General features: G+C 35.2%; 3 protein-coding genes across 9 annotated transcripts in view; 2 read left to right on the top strand and 1 right to left on the bottom strand.

Annotated features, from left to right (window-relative positions):
• The first annotated feature begins 66 nt into the window (after positions 1 to 66).
• Colt (carnitine/acylcarnitine carrier protein colt, mitochondrial) lies at positions 67 to 5,413 on the top strand. 3 transcript variants are annotated; one of them, XR_014426478.1, is made up of 5 exons: positions 67 to 465; positions 628 to 742; positions 1,147 to 1,461; positions 2,275 to 3,526; positions 4,551 to 4,663. XR_014426478.1 is itself a non-coding variant. In XM_083050425.1 (5 exons), exons 1-5 carry the CDS (start codon positions 370 to 372, stop codon positions 5,071 to 5,073), a joined length of 888 nt encoding a protein of 295 aa, XP_082906551.1. In that variant the 5' UTR covers positions 87 to 369; the 3' UTR covers positions 5,074 to 5,413. The 3 variants fall into 3 exon arrangements, 2 of the variants coding, with proteins under 2 accessions (XP_082906552.1, XP_082906551.1); XM_083050425.1 differs by lacking the exon at positions 2,275 to 3,526 and adding an exon at positions 4,886 to 5,413 and having other exon boundaries at positions 87 to 465; positions 4,551 to 4,724; XM_083050426.1 differs by lacking the exon at positions 4,551 to 4,663 and having other exon boundaries at positions 2,275 to 3,566.
• A 502-nt stretch (positions 5,414 to 5,915) lies between these two features.
• Positions 5,916 to 8,752, bottom strand: LOC145943091 (WASH complex subunit 1). The gene is made up of 5 exons (XM_083050424.1): positions 8,625 to 8,752; positions 8,339 to 8,549; positions 7,979 to 8,108; positions 7,209 to 7,767; positions 5,916 to 7,125 (listed from the first exon to the last, which is right to left on the bottom strand). The coding sequence occupies exons 2-5, from the start codon at positions 8,358 to 8,360 to the stop codon at positions 6,331 to 6,333; spliced, it is 1,506 nt and encodes a 501-aa protein (XP_082906550.1). The 5' UTR covers positions 8,361 to 8,549; positions 8,625 to 8,752; the 3' UTR covers positions 5,916 to 6,330.
• Positions 8,753 to 8,808: 56 nt separating this feature from the next.
• LOC145943087 (telomerase-binding protein EST1A) overlaps positions 8,809 to 16,404 on the top strand; it is an 87,423-nt gene continuing 79,827 nt past the window's right edge. The window contains exons 1-15 of one of the 5 annotated variants that reach the window (XM_083050418.1): positions 8,809 to 9,004; positions 9,938 to 10,397; positions 10,543 to 10,822; positions 10,921 to 11,199; positions 11,313 to 11,563; positions 11,715 to 11,912; positions 11,998 to 12,130; positions 12,216 to 12,388; positions 12,798 to 13,028; positions 13,200 to 13,541; positions 13,635 to 13,802; positions 13,987 to 14,511; positions 14,604 to 14,682; positions 14,757 to 14,867; positions 16,049 to 16,279. In XM_083050418.1, coding sequence (XP_082906544.1) covers positions 8,956 to 9,004; positions 9,938 to 10,397; positions 10,543 to 10,822; positions 10,921 to 11,199; positions 11,313 to 11,563; positions 11,715 to 11,912; positions 11,998 to 12,130; positions 12,216 to 12,388; positions 12,798 to 13,028; positions 13,200 to 13,541; positions 13,635 to 13,802; positions 13,987 to 14,511; positions 14,604 to 14,682; positions 14,757 to 14,867; positions 16,049 to 16,279 — 3,510 coding nt within the window. In that variant the 5' untranslated portion in view covers positions 8,809 to 8,955. Of the gene's footprint in view, positions 9,005 to 9,187; positions 9,267 to 9,397; positions 9,568 to 9,937; positions 10,398 to 10,542; positions 10,823 to 10,920; positions 11,200 to 11,312; positions 11,564 to 11,714; positions 11,913 to 11,997; positions 12,131 to 12,215; positions 12,389 to 12,794; positions 13,029 to 13,199; positions 13,542 to 13,634; positions 13,803 to 13,986; positions 14,512 to 14,603; positions 14,683 to 14,756; positions 14,868 to 16,048; positions 16,280 to 16,404 lie in introns of those variants that run through there. The other 4 variants (XM_083050417.1, XM_083050416.1, XM_083050419.1 and 1 more) reach the window with 4 other exon arrangements.

Below are 16,404 nucleotides of genomic sequence, written 5' to 3'. Positions count from 1 at the left end.
AGGTACTAAAAATACGCGACTATAGAGAGGCTGCACTTGTAGAGACGCTGATCATCGCCATGTTTGCGATAAAGAGGATGTTCGCCGATTTGAATGGATGTATTTATTCGTGAAAGGTTTGCACGAAAATATTGAAATGTCACCGCCTGTATATAATAAATTGTACGAAACATGGTGAAAAACATCACGAGGTAGATTAATTGTCCAAATGGAAACTTATCGTCCGGATACGTCGAGGGTTAATCAAGGGCCAATTGACTCTTGATTGATGTACTTTGACCCTCCTCGTGGCTCGTTGGATGAGTTTTAGAATTAGCGTTTCTTAGTTGATATTCCGAGTGTTCCCGAGTCAGCTGTAATATAGCAATCATGTCGGACAGCGTTAGCCCTATTAAGTATTTCTTGAGCGGTGGATTTGGCGGAGTATGCACCGTCGTAGCCGGCCATCCTCTGGACACCATAAAGGTGAGGTTATATACATGTTTATATTAGTTTGATAAAGAATCAAGTTTCATCAATTGACACTCACGTGTCTTTATCTGTCAATTACTTTATTTATAGTCTACGTGACACAAATTTGCTTCCTGCAATTATTCTGTATCTAAAAGGGAAATTATTATACTACAGGTACGTCTTCAGACAATGCCAGTACCAGGCCCTAATCAATTGCCTCTCTACTCAGGTACATGGGACTGTGCTAAGAAGACAGTTACTAAAGAAGGAATACGTGGCTTATACAAGGGTATTTATATTTGCGCTGTGTTGTGAACAAAAATTGTCCCATATTATAATGCTTATATATGCGTACAAAAATTGTCCCATATATAAATGCTTATATAATGCTTTTTTGAAATATCAAAGATAATTGTATATATTATAAAGATATATTAAAAATAAAACTCATACAGCACTTTGAAACAATTGTAAAATAGCTTTACATGTAGCGCAAAAAAAAATGTTCTTACAAAATTCTTTCATATTATATAACACGAGATACATAAGTAACATGTATATAAAATGAATCTTTAATAATTACGCAAGAATAATTTGACATTTATACTTTTACGTTTTTATAATTTAATAGAAACTTGTATATTTTTTTTACGAGAGGAAAAGACGATGAATTAATATTTCTCTTGTATTTAGGTATGGGTGCACCTTTATCCGGCGTTGCTCCAATATTTGCGATAAGTTTCTTCGGATATAGCATCGGGAAGAAGCTGCAACAGAGTGTCCCGGATGAAAAACTCACGATGTTGCAATGGTTTTATGCTGGTGCTTTTAGCGGCATATTTACGACTGCTATAATGGCCCCGGGCGAACGTATTAAATGTTTGCTGCAAATACAACACGGGGATGCGAAACCAAAGTACAGTGGACCACTGGATTGCGCGAAGCAACTGTATCGAGAAGGGGGTATTAGAAGTATTTACAAAGGCACCTGTGCTACACTTTTAAGAGGTATGACTTGCAATCTTATTCTTATTTCTTGCACACAAAAACTTGTACTGCTATTTGTTATATATTTTTATACTTATCATATTTTATTTTATCATTTTTCATATATTTTATATTTATCATATATTTAATTTTTATATTTCAAAAGATTTTATATTTTAAAAGATTTTATATTTCTATATATCACGAGTAGAAATTTATATTAAGCTAAGAAGCAAATTTTCTTGCATAAACTTATTACATACTCGCTATTATTTATTCTAAGATAAAGAATTAAATACATTTTTAGAAATTGATATATTAGAAAAATTTATAATGTATTTTTCAATTCTGCATTTATCAAATTTATACACACAATTTGCAAAAAATTCAATATTGACTAACTGATGTTGTTATGCTCTTCGAAGTCTTGTCCTCTTGTCTTCAAGAACTTTTGAAGGTATCGTTTCTTCGGGTTTCTGCATTGTAACCCACCTTTGCGCAGTGCGTAAAAAACTCCCCAATTCTGCAACCGCTTCGGCGTCGAACATCGCGGAGCTGTCTCCTTATTTCTGTTCACCTGCATCGCGTAAAATTATTAATAATTCGCATTTAGTCTCTATTAACAAAAGCATTATAAACGATTCGATAGAAATCAGATAAAATGATAATTACTAGATGAGGATTCCAATTGATCATGATGCATGAGCAATCCCAAGGATTGTCATCTAATCTTATATTTTGTATCTGTATTTGTTTATTTGGCAATCTCAGACTTTTAAAAAAATCCAAAGGTAGCGAAGTTAATTTGTTGCCTGTAAGTATAATTTCTTTCAGTTCCCTCTGTTGTTGAACGACGAATAAACCAGGCGGTATGGATTCAAGATCGTTTCTCGATAAGTCGATTCTTCGAACTTTTTCTAAACCGTAGAAGGCATCCATGGAAATTCTCCGAATGTGACAGTGACTTAGATCCAAATCCAACAGATTGGCAAGATCGACGAACGCATCGAAATCGATATTCGTGACGTTTCCTCGCATTTTTAAGTGCGTCAACGCCGGCAGGCCTTGTAGTATGAAACGTTCTAACACGGGTATCTCCAAATTATACATATGTAATATCTCAGCTTGACGTAGACCGAGTAATGAATTCTTTTGCAGTTTTAATTTTGCCATCGTGCCTCCGAGATACAATTTTATCGTCGTATTCATAATCTCAAAAGTGCTAAAATAGATCAAATACATTATTTCGTTTGGATTTAATCGTCAAGAAGAAAATATTACCTTGGAAAAATGGAATCCAGAGGATTTTCTGTAAAATCAGCGCTCGTAAGCGCCGGGAAAGGTGGAAATGATAGTTCCGACAGAAACGTCAAGTTATTTTGTCGCAAGTCCAAATGTTCCAGTATAAGCAACCCTGCCAAGTCTACGCTCTTCAGGGTCAGTAATTCGTTGCTCGCCAGCGACAACGATCTCAGGTTCGGCGTACCGTAGAAGCAAAATTCTGGTATGAACTTTAAACTATTCTTCTCCAGCGAGAGATAAAGCAGGCTGTTGAGGCCGTCGAACATGTGCCAGGATATATCTTTCAGGGCGCAATCGTACACCCTTAGATGCGTTAGCGCACCGAGCGCAGCGAACAGCTCGACATTTTCTCTATAGCCCTCCAATTCTTGCTTATAAAGATCGTACGGCAATATCTCCTTGTCGTCGCTATTCTGCTGACTCAGAAAGATGAGTCTATGTCCTTTGTGCTGGCTGATATTGCTTACGGTCGCTCGATTGTCATCAATCGTTTCGGTTTCCTGAGAACTCATCGGCTTGATCACTAAATTCGCCTTGTTCTTATTCGGCAGATTTAAATTTGATAGTTTAATCCGTTCCAGATTTAAATACAGCAGAGTAGGCCCTAGAGGATACATAGCATCGGATGAGAGACGAATACCGCCCTTTTCTCTGTAATTATTCGTCTCCTTTATGGAAGGATCGCTGTAATCTATTCCTTGAACATCTAGCGATATCAACTCGGTGAAGCGTTGAAATGTAGTAGCTTGCAGAAGAATATCAGCGTCTCCATTGCCCGATTCAAGTAATGTCAGAATCTAAAAGAATCCAAAAGAAATTAATACAAGATATGTATATGTATAAATATATATATAAAATCGTATGATATATTATATATACGATATATGTGACCTGTATGTCTGAAGGAAGTTTAGCCATTAGTTCGTCAGGGTTTTCAACAATCACGCACGTTGCTATTTTCATTAATTCATGGGTCATAGAATGGTCATCATCATTCATATTAAAATCGATATCATCGGAAGATACAGTCTGTTGAACAAAAACGGATTGAATTATGAAAACTAATAATTAATGAGCAGTAATATCTATTCGATTCGTTCGTACCTGATCCTTATCTCTGTTAGCATCAGTCCACTGGTGTAGAGGCAGATCAGAGAACTTTTGGATCTCGCAAGTACATTCCTGCGGGCATCTTATCTCCCACACACCACCGATATCGATCATTTGTCCTGTATACTGATCCTGAGCGCAATGTAATTTGGAGATTAATTTAATAGATTACTATGGGATATATATATTCGAAATTAATTATTTTATAATTTTTTATTTATTTTATAATCTAATATCTATATTTAATCTGAAACAAATTTGTTTCCATCTGATATATTGAGATTTTATATTAAATGTTGCAATATTTGTGCGAGAGAAATTATATGGAAAGTGAAGTTGGATTATATATAGTATAACAAAGCATAGTAATTTAATATAAACGCGCAACAAAGTATCAAAATTTATATATACCAAAGATAAGACGACGAGAAATAATAGAATGAATGTCATGTTGTCTCACTTTACGAACTTTGATTTTGAAACGAAGCACGATACTTAGAAACAGCACGCTGGTCTGAAGGAAACTGGATTTTGTTAACTGTGTTATCTATATTCCTCGATGCTTCCTATCAAACAGGATGCTTTCTATCTGCCAGCCCACACTCGCTATTATTAATTGTGCATGTTTACGTGCCATCTTCAGCCTCTGGAATAAGAATACTCAAGCGATCACTAATTTATGCATATATTTCTTTCAGATATCCCAGCCAGTGGAATGTACTTTATGACGTACGAATATCTAAAGGAACAATTCACTCCTGTTGGAGGACAGCTTAGTTTATCGGCCACCATAGTAGCTGGTGGTTTTGCAGGCATTGCAAACTGGTTGGTAGGGATGCCACCTGATATCTTGAAGAGCCGTCTGCAAACTGGTATGTATATACTTCAATGTAACAACAAGGATGTGTTCTCTTTTTTTCATTTTGGAATTTATTTTTCATTTTAATTGAACTGGATTTCCAGCGAGGCAATTAACTGATATAAAAACATAATATAAAACTCACTAAATTATATATCACATTTTCTAATGCAGCACCAGAGGGTACATACAAGAACGGGATACGCGAAGTATTTGTCAAATTGATGAAAAACGAGGGACCAATAGCGCTTTATAAAGGTGTTGTACCTGTTATGTTGCGAGCTTTCCCTGCAAACGCAGCTTGTTTCATGGGTTTCGAAGTTTGCATGAAATTTTTGAACTGGCTCGCGCCAGGTTTATAACTGGAGTCGCACATGACGTAACTGAAACTTTAGGAAAACATCCTGCCTTTCTTGATATCAATTGTCCCTTTTGCTAAACGCTGCGATTCATATTAAGTGGTTGTAAAACGATTAATTTTATCGCGACAAAAAAATTACACAATCTTTTTTTATCCCTGTCTCGCAGATATCTCAAAATAAATCTCAGGAACGGGCTATATATGTATAATGTGAAAACTGCAGGAAATATAAGATAGTCTTTGCATAGGAGAATAGAAGTAACAAGCTTTTTATAAATCTGATTTTGACATATAGAGAATTAAATATAAACAAATGAAAGTATGATATCACAGGGAATATATTTGTATATATAATCTTGTAATTTATATGAAGTTTTAAATATATATAAAATTTAAAAAACGCATATATTTTGTACGTATCAGGAATTATTATCATAATTCCTTGTGGAAAGACTGTTCAATAATCAATGATATATATATGTGCAAATCTTTATATTGATATTATAAATGTATTATGTATTATATACAGTTTGAATATAAAACTTTATTAACGTAACAGTATGCGTGTATATATATACATATATATATATGCATTAGTTACGAATGTGTATTGTACACTATAATATGCATATGAGAAAATATACAATCGGGATTATAATTATCATAATTCTGTAATATACTTTATGTACAAGATTTTTCTCTGAGGAAGATTGCACAATACATATATAACAAATAAATCCAATATATTATATATATAATTGTAGATAAATAAATAAATTTTTCTAAAAAACTATTGATGTATAAAATAAAGTTTTCTATTCTGTTATAAACATTTATATTCTTATCAGAAATGTTCTATTCTCCCTATAAAAAGATAATTTGCTCATTTGTAAATATAATTATCGCGCGTATAGTGTCTTTCTGCCCATACACTATGTTAATTATAACATAATCAAGATCAAATTTTTTCAACGTAAATTGGTGTACGAATTAATCATAGAAAAAAATATAATTAACTGCCGCATCGGATAAAATTAAAACCAAATAGTTTTCATATCTGTTGAATAAAAAAAAGTACTATACCTGGATTTGTATTGATCGATTATCCGCCTGTTTCAATCTATTATCGAATAAAATTTCCCCTGAGTCTTTACACACGCGAATACTGATAGTTTAAGCCTTTTGTCCAGATAATTGTTCAATATATTACAGTAATTTTTCAACAGTACGCTCGAATTAATCACCGCAACAGTAATAATCACTCTTCCCAATCATCCGTGTCAGGTTGAGAGTCGTATTCACTGGCGGCGGAATTTCTGTCCGACGCGGACGCTTCACTCGGTTTTGGAGGCGGTGGTATCAGACTGGACATTCTTTCCAGAGCGCCCACCGTGGAGCCGGCGATACCTTTGCGCCTCAGAGTTAATTTCGCGTGCAAATCTGCCATTAGATCTCCCCCGACCGATGCCGAGGACCATCGATCGTGCTTCTTCGCATCCGATGCAGTAGGCCTCAATTTCGCTCTACCTATCCCGCCAGCGTCTCGAATCGCCGCCATCAAATTGGAACGATCATCCGTCACAACTTTCGCTGATGGACGACTCGCTGGCTTCTTTTGTTTCTCCGCATTGTTGTTCGACGCAGACACAGTCGAGTCTGTAGCTGGTGGCGGCGGTGGCGGAGGCGGCGGTGGTGGAGGAGGTGGCGGAGGTGTCACAACTTGTTGGAAACTAGTTTTTTCATTGTTCGCAGCATTATTTGCATTTACGGTAAACGCAGGAGGTGGAGGAGGTGGTGGCGCAGGTTCCTGCAGCGCAGTTGTCACGGTTGTAGGCACAGTCAGAACGGGCAAGTGTGGAACGTTATCCTCCATCTTCGACCCGGAGTCTTTTTCGTCGCTGATCGGTGTCGGTAGATCCAAGCGAACGGTAGGCGTCGTGACTGCTGATGACGGCCCGATAGGACTTTGGGAATTAAGATCGAGGACGAATTTCTCATCGTCCACAATGCCCGGTAAATCTGGGAGTGTCAGCGGTACATTTATCTGAGGAACCTGGAAGTGTATGAAAATTTTTATAATAAATTTGAAAATTGTAAGTTTAAAATTAAATTAATGTATTATGTGAAAAATCTGACCTCTCCGAGAGTTGGTGTATATAAATAGCTGGAAGACGCGTCCATATCTGACGAGAGCCACGGTTGTAAAATTGAATCCGGTGCGTCTTCAATTTGCTTCTTGTCAGTAGATTGACGCGATGACCTCGTGGGTGTTTTTTCGTAAGGACTATCCATGCTATCAAACAGTAGGAGGGCGCTAACTGAAGATAATTGTGGCGGCAATGGCTCCTCATTATCTTCAAGGTTATCTTTTTTGCTAGCCTTTGATCGTACGTGGTAAAATTGAAGTTTCTCTTGGAGATTGACATTCGCGGCGTACTGACCGTCTTCTGTCTTACAATTAGAAGATAAATACGTTTCGGAAATATCTTTTATAGGCACAGAACATTTATAAGCGTTTGGTATGATAGGCGCATGTTTGCGCTGCGGAGGTATAGTCATTTGATACTCCTTATAAGTATGATTAGCTGGATATTTAGCAGCGGAGTACATTTTTACTGCTTTCAAGTTTAAATTAGTCTGTAAATAGTGCAATCTGTCTTCCAATTTTCTTGCTCTTTCTTTAATGTTGGTTAATCTGCAAAAATAAATTTTACACAAAATTTAAAAATTTTGCCATTTAAATTTAAAAAATGCTGTAATTAAATTATATTTAATAAAATATGTGATAATCATATGATCAAGATAACAATGTTTGATCATATTTATAGTAATCATAGTTAATAAATAATTATGTACAGCAGTTAGTATAATAGCCAAGAAACTAATAAGTTTTTTCTTTTATATACCTTTGTGTATTTTCTGAAAGCCTCTTGTCTATACAATCAAATATATATGAGACAGCATCACTCAGGTTGTCCAGAGATTCTGTTATTTGAACTATAGTTTCCTCATGTCTCAAATTATTCGGGATGACACCTAAAAGATTTAAAAAAAATTTAATTACTATTTTATGTAATTATTATTATTATTATTTTTTTTTTTGGGTATTAATGTGCCGTCAACCAAGAGAGTTGTATTTATGTAATTATTATTCGGTTGTCAGGTTATGTTACATAGCGAAAATATAAATAATATATTTTTGCATGTTACAAAATTATGAAACAATGGATGGGAATTATATTGAAGAAATAAAAATTTACGATTACCGATTTCCATTCGTTCTGGCATCTTGGTCCCGGAAAGTAAAGAAAATAATTGCTTCACACAGTACTATAATACATTCTAGAGATTACAAAAATCGTATATATATATATATATATATATATAATTTAAATTACATATATATAATTATATAAATCATATAAATCCCGTAGCAATTATCATGTTCACACAGTCGGTCTCTCAGATAATATATTTCTAAAAATCGTAATCAATTCAATGTTGAAAGTTGAAACGACATAACCACAGACAAAAAAAGAAGAGAAGTCATGCCTTTTCCTTTTCGTTCCCCTATCGGTTTTAGATGCAACTAAGATGCCAAGTATCCATGTCGATAAATCATTCCAGTGGATAATCCTACATTATCCTCAGATATATAATAAAGTTTCGTTTCAATATATTCTTCTAATGCATGCTTTTTCGCGAAATATATTTTCCTAATCATCTTTCGCCTGAGTTAATAGCAGAATTATATATATTTTTTATATATTTCGACGACGATAATCGTGGAAAATGTAACGCGACATCTCTCCTCTTTCACGTGCCTCGTCGGTGAAGTGCGGTAGAAAATTCTTGATACAATTTCACGCGACTGCATTTCAATATGGCGAACCGCGACAAAGGACGCAGAAAGTGGGGAGGCTTTTCACAAGGTATTTTAACGAGAACTTGATTATCCTCGCGATCGCGACTAAACGAGCTCGTCGTGTCGTTGCTGATGCTTTTCTGCGCCCGACTTAGGACCGAATTCGTCACCCCTCTCGCAAGACCCGGGCGGACCGATGTGCAAAATTAACCTCACTAAACAAGCTAACCTATATAAGTACGGCGGGCACTCGCGATGTCGCGTTATTTTATGGCGTTCGGCGACGCAGCGATTGAATCCGGCGATCACAATTGGCTTTGTCTAACGAAGTAAATTAAAAATATATCAACGATATTGCATAATCGTCTCGGGACAGAGTCCACTTTCAAAGGCGAACGGTCTCCCTAATAAATTCCAGCGCTGTCAAGAGAGTGTCAACATAAACGATTTTGATATATTTTTATTTAAAAAATAGATATTTTAAATTATCTAATTTTCTTGTTACTTATACATCCAGAGGGATAATTTTAGATATGAAACTCCCATAGAGAGATACATCAAACGTGTTTATCAGATTTTTCTTTATCCTCTCTTGTGTGTGTAAACATTTTGATCTGTGCATACAATATTGTATGTAATATTAAGTTTCCATATATATTACACGAAGAATGTATTGCTTCATTTCTTTGTGCACTGTATTATTTATATTATTGTACTATATAAAAATGAAACAAATAGTATAATAGAAAAAAATCTCATAGTTTACAAGCATTGTCTAATATATGTTAATTTATTAGAAAATTGTTTCTAATTTATAAATATCTTTATTGAAATGTTTTCATCATTGATTTATACATATGTGTGGACGATAAAATGACAATTGTGAGAGACGTATTTAAATAAAATATTTGTGATTGTGTGGAAACTTTAAAACAATATTTTTACACATTAACTAATAATATTATAAATTAATAATTTTAATAATTTAAATAATTTTCAGACTTGAGTTCTAAATTGGAGAAAGATAGATTGATGGGAATGCGCGGCGGAGGAAATAGAGCACCTCAGGCCTTATATAGACCAGGAAGTGGCCCTTTACGTAAATCAGGCAGATCTGGCAATGCTGCCGATGAATATGACAACGAAAATGGCTCGCAAGAAAAATCCAGATCAACCTCCGTCCAGTATCGTTTGAGACAGTCACAACTCAATAGATCTAATCAAGCACAGGATAGTCCACCTCTGTCACAAATCGACAATGTAACTGAAAAATTAGGCAATACCCATATCGACTACAGAAATAGCAACAACAGTGAGCCAGCACAAAGTACTGGACATAATATCAGTGCAGGTGCAGGAGGCAATGATTCAAAGAAGAAAAATAGGAAACCTGAGCAATTGCTATATGTACCAAAAAAAGTGAAGGAAGCATTGGCTGAACAGGATGGAACTAATAATAGGTAAAACAGTTGCATTTGTCTTAATGATTGTCAAGATGTGAGCAAAAAGATCACGATAAAAAAAATAATCTCTAACATGGGATAATAATGCGATGACACAATATCCATTACATCATTCTAACATTAGCTATTAAATTTTTTTTAGATCTCCCAGCCATACTACATGGGAACGAGAGAGGGAGGAGAGCGATGATCGTGATTCCCATTCCAACCGTAGTCACAGAAGTGATCGTAATCGCGCGAGCAGTCACAATGTACGAGACAATGGCAGCGAAGGCAGGGGCAGAGATGACAACAGTAAACGATATTCAGGCAATCGTCGACATCGTCATGTCAATGAAAACGAGGAACGTTGGCGAATCGAATCGCCGGTATCCGCTAGAAACTGTGCGAATCGAAAGGATAATCTACGCGAAGTCAGACAGGTTTGTAAATTAAAAATAAGTTAACCTATAATAATAATTGTCGATCATAATATGCACAATTTGTATAATTAAAAAAAAATTCTTTTCTATGTTATTAGGGTTCTGAACCTCTATCTATGACGAATCAGAATGATTTTAATCGTACGAGAGATACGCGCAGTGTGGAACCTATTGGACATTCAGATAAATTTCAAGGCAAACCACCCTCTGGCAGACGCAATAATGCGAAAGACAGTTTGCCGAAAAATATGAAATTGGAACTTCTGCCACCACGGTTGCAAAAGAAATATCTCATTGATAATGGATACGCGTTACCTAGCAACAATCCAGGAACATCCGCAGAGAATTCCTGGAATGGTAGCAGCGTTACATTTCAGGTAAAAATTTGTTCGATGCTAATTATATAATTTTTTATATACTTATACACATTTACTTATATAAAATAATGATTGAAGTAAGATCATATATAAAACGCAATATGAATTGTTAGCAGGCTTCATCTGGTTATAATTATCCATCAACAATACAGCATTCGCAAACAATGCAAAACTTGCCACCATCTGGATCATTATCATCGCAACCTAATTGGGCTAACACTGTACCAGTGCGAAGCAGAGGAAGAGGTAGACTCAGACCAGAGGAATTGGAAAGTACAGCAAGCAACTTCAGACCTGTCACTCCTGAACAATATTCAGCGCCGAGTTCCAGATCTCATACTCCTAGCCAAGAATATATGAATCGGTACAAATATATTTATATCTGATTTTTTATTTGAATATTTAATTTTAATTAAATTTAAAATTTTAATTAATTTTAATTAAATTTGAATAAATTGAATAATCTTAAAAACATGTAAAAAATTACATTGAAACATAAAATTTGTAAATGACAGGTCTTATGATCGCCGTGGTAGTAACAGCACTATGTATACCAGTATGGAGAGCTTAAGTCGCGCCGACAGTGCAATGATGCCACCACCGTCATCTGCATCGCCGGCAACTTCGCAATCCAATTCCAATAGAGGCCACAGGTCACCTGAGATTCATCGCAGAGGTGCAGCATCACCGGTCAACAATCGCACTAGCAATATGTAATCAAATATTTAAGCAATAGTTCTTTTCTTTTTCTTTATATTTTTTGTACGCGCTTAATAATTCGATTCATTTTCTTTCAAGGCAAAGAACAACCAGTAACACGTACGAGCACAATTCGAGCCTAGACAAACAGAGCAATCAACAAAACACGCATCTTAATTCCATGAAAAGCGAATCATTTAATCCATCGTCTGTTACCGCATCTGAAACGTTTGTAAGTACATAAATTAAGAAATTCGATGCTCGAAGTATTCTTTGGATAAGTACAAACTAGTATAAAACTAATGTGTTTCAATTAGGATTGGAGTGAGGAAGTTGAATTGAACGAAAAGTTGGAACAGGAATATTTGAGCCGCAGTTCCTCCGTCTTAAGTATACGCGAGAGCGCAAGTATGCCGCGAAGTCAGGCCGTAAGCGAGAGTTACAAGCGACGTAGAAAAAAAAAACGTGATAAACATCGCGATGCTGACTGGTAAGCATGACTACTACGTTAGCTTTTTATCTGCTTGTCCTTTTTTTGCATTTAAAGACAGTATAAAGGTTGCAAAGAACCCAGATAAATGTATTTCTCGCGTAATTCTTTTATTTTCGATATTTTTTTTTTTCCGTTTTCCGCGAGAAAATATGCTATTTTCGTAAGAGGTCACGTGATGACATGCGCATGCGCGGTCGTACCGCTTGAGATACTCGAGTGCGCAAGCGCGTAACGGTAATTTCGAATCTTTGCACGTAGTACTTGTGTTCCAAGAATTTTCACTCGTCTCGGCCGATATTGCCAAAATTATTCAGTTTTTATCGTATAAAAGTGAATACAAATATATAGATATATATCTCAAAGAATTTCTGAGAGGTTATTCTTGAAAATTTTCAAATGGCAGTAGCAGTGACAAAGGGCGAGGCAACAGTCACGAACGACAAAAGAATCAACAGAACAGAGAGAACGATAATTCTAACGTTAATCAAAAGAATAATAACAATAACAACAACAGTAACAGTAACAGTAGGCGATTCGATCACAGAAGGCGTAGTATTATTCAACGAAGCCGAGAATCAAGTAAGGACAGAAATTATGGCAGCAGTTACAGAAGTTTCGATGATCTTCACAGACGCAGGTATTTGCTACTTTAAAAGATTATTATTATTACGAGTCAGTGTAATTTTTAATGTTATCTTAGAGCGCTTTCCGATTTTTTTACACAAAAATCTATAATATACATCTATTTTATATATATATATTTATGTATAAAATAACCTTAGATTATGTAACGAATATTTTATTTTAGAACTGATAGATACTTGGACGAGGATTGGAGAACAGGCAGGAAGATATCGACTTGCGAATCTGATGAAGGCAGACAAACTCCTAAAGTTTCCTCTCATACCTCTTCTCTTCCGAGTGTGAATTCTAACTCGGCACACCGTTCATCTCCAACAGGATACAGTAATGCTCAGCCAGGGGTTTTGATCTTGCCTCACGATGCTAATCAGTCGTCTCCCAATCAGACGGTCGCAGCTTCTCAACAAGGAACTGGGCAGCTGCAGCAACAACAAAGAACTCTGTTTGATCCAAATAACCCGCATAAACCTATCGTTATCACTTCACCTGGAAGTAGAGTTGTACAAAGGTAAAACTGATTTTTCTTGTAATTTGTAACACATTTGTCTTGTAATCCATTAGTAGTAGGAATTATTTAACAGTGGTTTATTTTCTGTTTAAGGGACAATGACATGCAAATCTCGAGTGTTCCAGTATTCCAGTCTAACGTTGGTGTCACATTGTCACATTATTCTTTTCAAAATACCCAATTGGATGGTATGCCAGCACCATACATGAATGATCAAATCGGAAATATGAGACCTTCGTGGTACGAACCATTTTCAGCCAGGTAAATAAATCATTGTTAAAATAAATTACATGGATATTTAATATGCACATATATATAATAATAAATAACATGAATTATTTAATATGCATATATATATATATATATATATATATATATGATTCTTAGGTTAGATTATTATGCATATGCCCTTATATTAACATGTTACATTTTTTTGTCTGTTTAGTTTTCATTCAGCGAAAAATCACTGCCTTCTTCTGGATATAGAACGTGCTGATCTGGAACTACAATGGATAATAAGTTCCGGTGGCTTTACATCGCGTTTGGATAGAGTTTCGTACATACGACACTTCCTTCAACAGAGCTTGAAGATTTTGCTCGAGACCGATATCAAATTCTGCCAGGCGGAAAACGTTGAGCAACACTTTTGGAAAATATTGTTTTATAATCTGATCGAGATGCTACGAAAAGCGATGCCCAAAGAGAACTCGGAAGGACGGGAACGTTACAAGCAGATAATGTTAAATATCATTGATGAGGGTACGACTTATCTGGAAAGTTTATTGACTACTCTTGAGACTACATATGAATTCAAGTTGGACACGTTTCTCGCGTCATCGAGTCTACCTAAGGGTCTCGGACTCTTAGGACTGGCCTTAGTTAGTGCCCAAAAGATATTCCTATTTTTGGGTGACTTAGCGAGATACAAAGAACAAGCAAATGAAACAAGCAATTATGGAAAATCTAGACAGTAAGTATTTATAATAATCTCGTGATAGTAATATAATAATTTTAATAGCTTAGAATATTTTTAAATCTGAATAAAAATCTTTTTCTGTTCAGATGGTATCTAAAAGCGCAGCAGATTAATCCTAAAAATGGCAGACCTTACAATCAGCTTGCTTTATTGGCGCATTATGCAGTACGTATTAATATTTATTACGATGAACATAATTCAATGTATGTATATTTTTCAATGCTTTATCGCGTTTTCAGAGACGGAAATTGGATGCTGTGTATTACTACATGCGATCTCTTATGGCGTCTAATCCTTTCCATTCTGCCAGGGAGAGTTTAATAGCCCTCTTTGATGAAAACAGGAAAAAGGTAAGAAAATTTATTAAACGTATCGTTAAACCGTTTGTATTTATACTAACGTTAATATTTTGATTTTCTTTTGCCGCCAGTATCTACATTATGTAAGTAAATTTTGATACACTTCGTGTGAACGCTTTAGATATGATATTCTTTTATTATATATTTATTTGGTCAAGGCTTTATTATATTTTTTTTTTATTTTACTGCTAGTTGTTTTTAGATTTTCTATTTTGTGTGCTTTGGAGCCTTGATATTTTAATTCACCTGCACTTAAAAATTTTACATTGTATTCTTTTGTTTCTTGGCAAATGTGGCGAATTAATGCCTTTCACACAACTATTAATTTAAATTAATTAAAATAGTCAATATCATTCATGCAAATTATCTGCTATTATAGCTAAATACATATTTACATATTCAGCTATTTTTTTAACATACTGTAGTAATCGTTCACGCGAATGTTAGTTTTAATAAAAAGTTTAGAACACTATACAGAAAAAAAACATACAAAACAGGGTAACAGAAAAAGGACAGGTACTATTCGTACTTTCAAACAAGCTTATACAAGGACACTATCTGCTAACGATATGCCTGAAGCATTTTTGTAATTGCCTGTTTGTAAGATACGTTCTTAAGTTTCTGGAAATGCTTTGCGCTGTAAATCCAAATTAGACTTCTTATCTTTGCAACAGCTCTGCACATTTCGTTAACATGCACTTCTCATAGATGCGAGAACTTGTTCAAATGAAGAGTACAAATACTGTCCAATTGGCGCTGTTTGTATGACTAGCTCTCTATACTAAGGGATCCCGCTACCCTATCTTCCTATTTTAATGATACTATTTTTCAGTATGTCAAAAGTTGTAATAGTAATTGGTAGAAAATCAATCAATTCTCTCGCAATTCCTTAATTTACTGCATCAAATATTTCGGAATAATTAAAAACAAATTAAAATCGTTATATTATTTATGGAAATGTGGAAATTTGGTTGCGGGATACTTTGATTGAGCATTACGCAGTGCTCATATTTTACACTTGTACATACATAACAGAGATATGCATATATATAACGGCAAATGTATAATATGTTAATATTTGCGTAAAGGCCAAATTATGTTATGCATTATATCCATTTTAAATTCATCACGCGAGGTAAAGGGTATTCTCTTAATAAATGAAATATTCTTAGTACGAGTCTATTGAACGTAAGCGGAAGGAAGAAAGGGAGTCGAAAGAGCGGGCGAGGATGAAGGAAAAGGAAGGTGCAAACATTATTGGTGGTGGACTTAGGAGAGAGACGTGGATTCATCCGGGTGACGGTAGACGAGTGCGACGTACAACCAGCGCGGCCACTGCCAACGAGGCGAGGTTGTCCCACACGAGCGATTTGGAGGAGTTATCGCAATTAACAAGTGTCGAGGTTTGTGTTGTTGATTTCTTGTCTAACAGTTCTTATCTAACAGTCTTCAAAAGCAGCTACATCTATATAATATATCTTTTAGTCCAAATAATATACACTATTACTATCTGCAAAATTCTCATAAA

Source organism: Prenolepis imparis, unplaced genomic scaffold (assembly GCF_030444845.1).
Source record: "Prenolepis imparis isolate NDT839.2.m4 unplaced genomic scaffold, iyPreImpa1.0 SCAF_11, whole genome shotgun sequence".
NCBI classification, from domain to species: Eukaryota; Metazoa; Arthropoda; class Insecta; order Hymenoptera; family Formicidae; genus Prenolepis; species Prenolepis imparis.
Note: the sequence above shows the minus strand (reverse complement) of the source record. Positions and strands in the feature narration are given on the sequence as shown.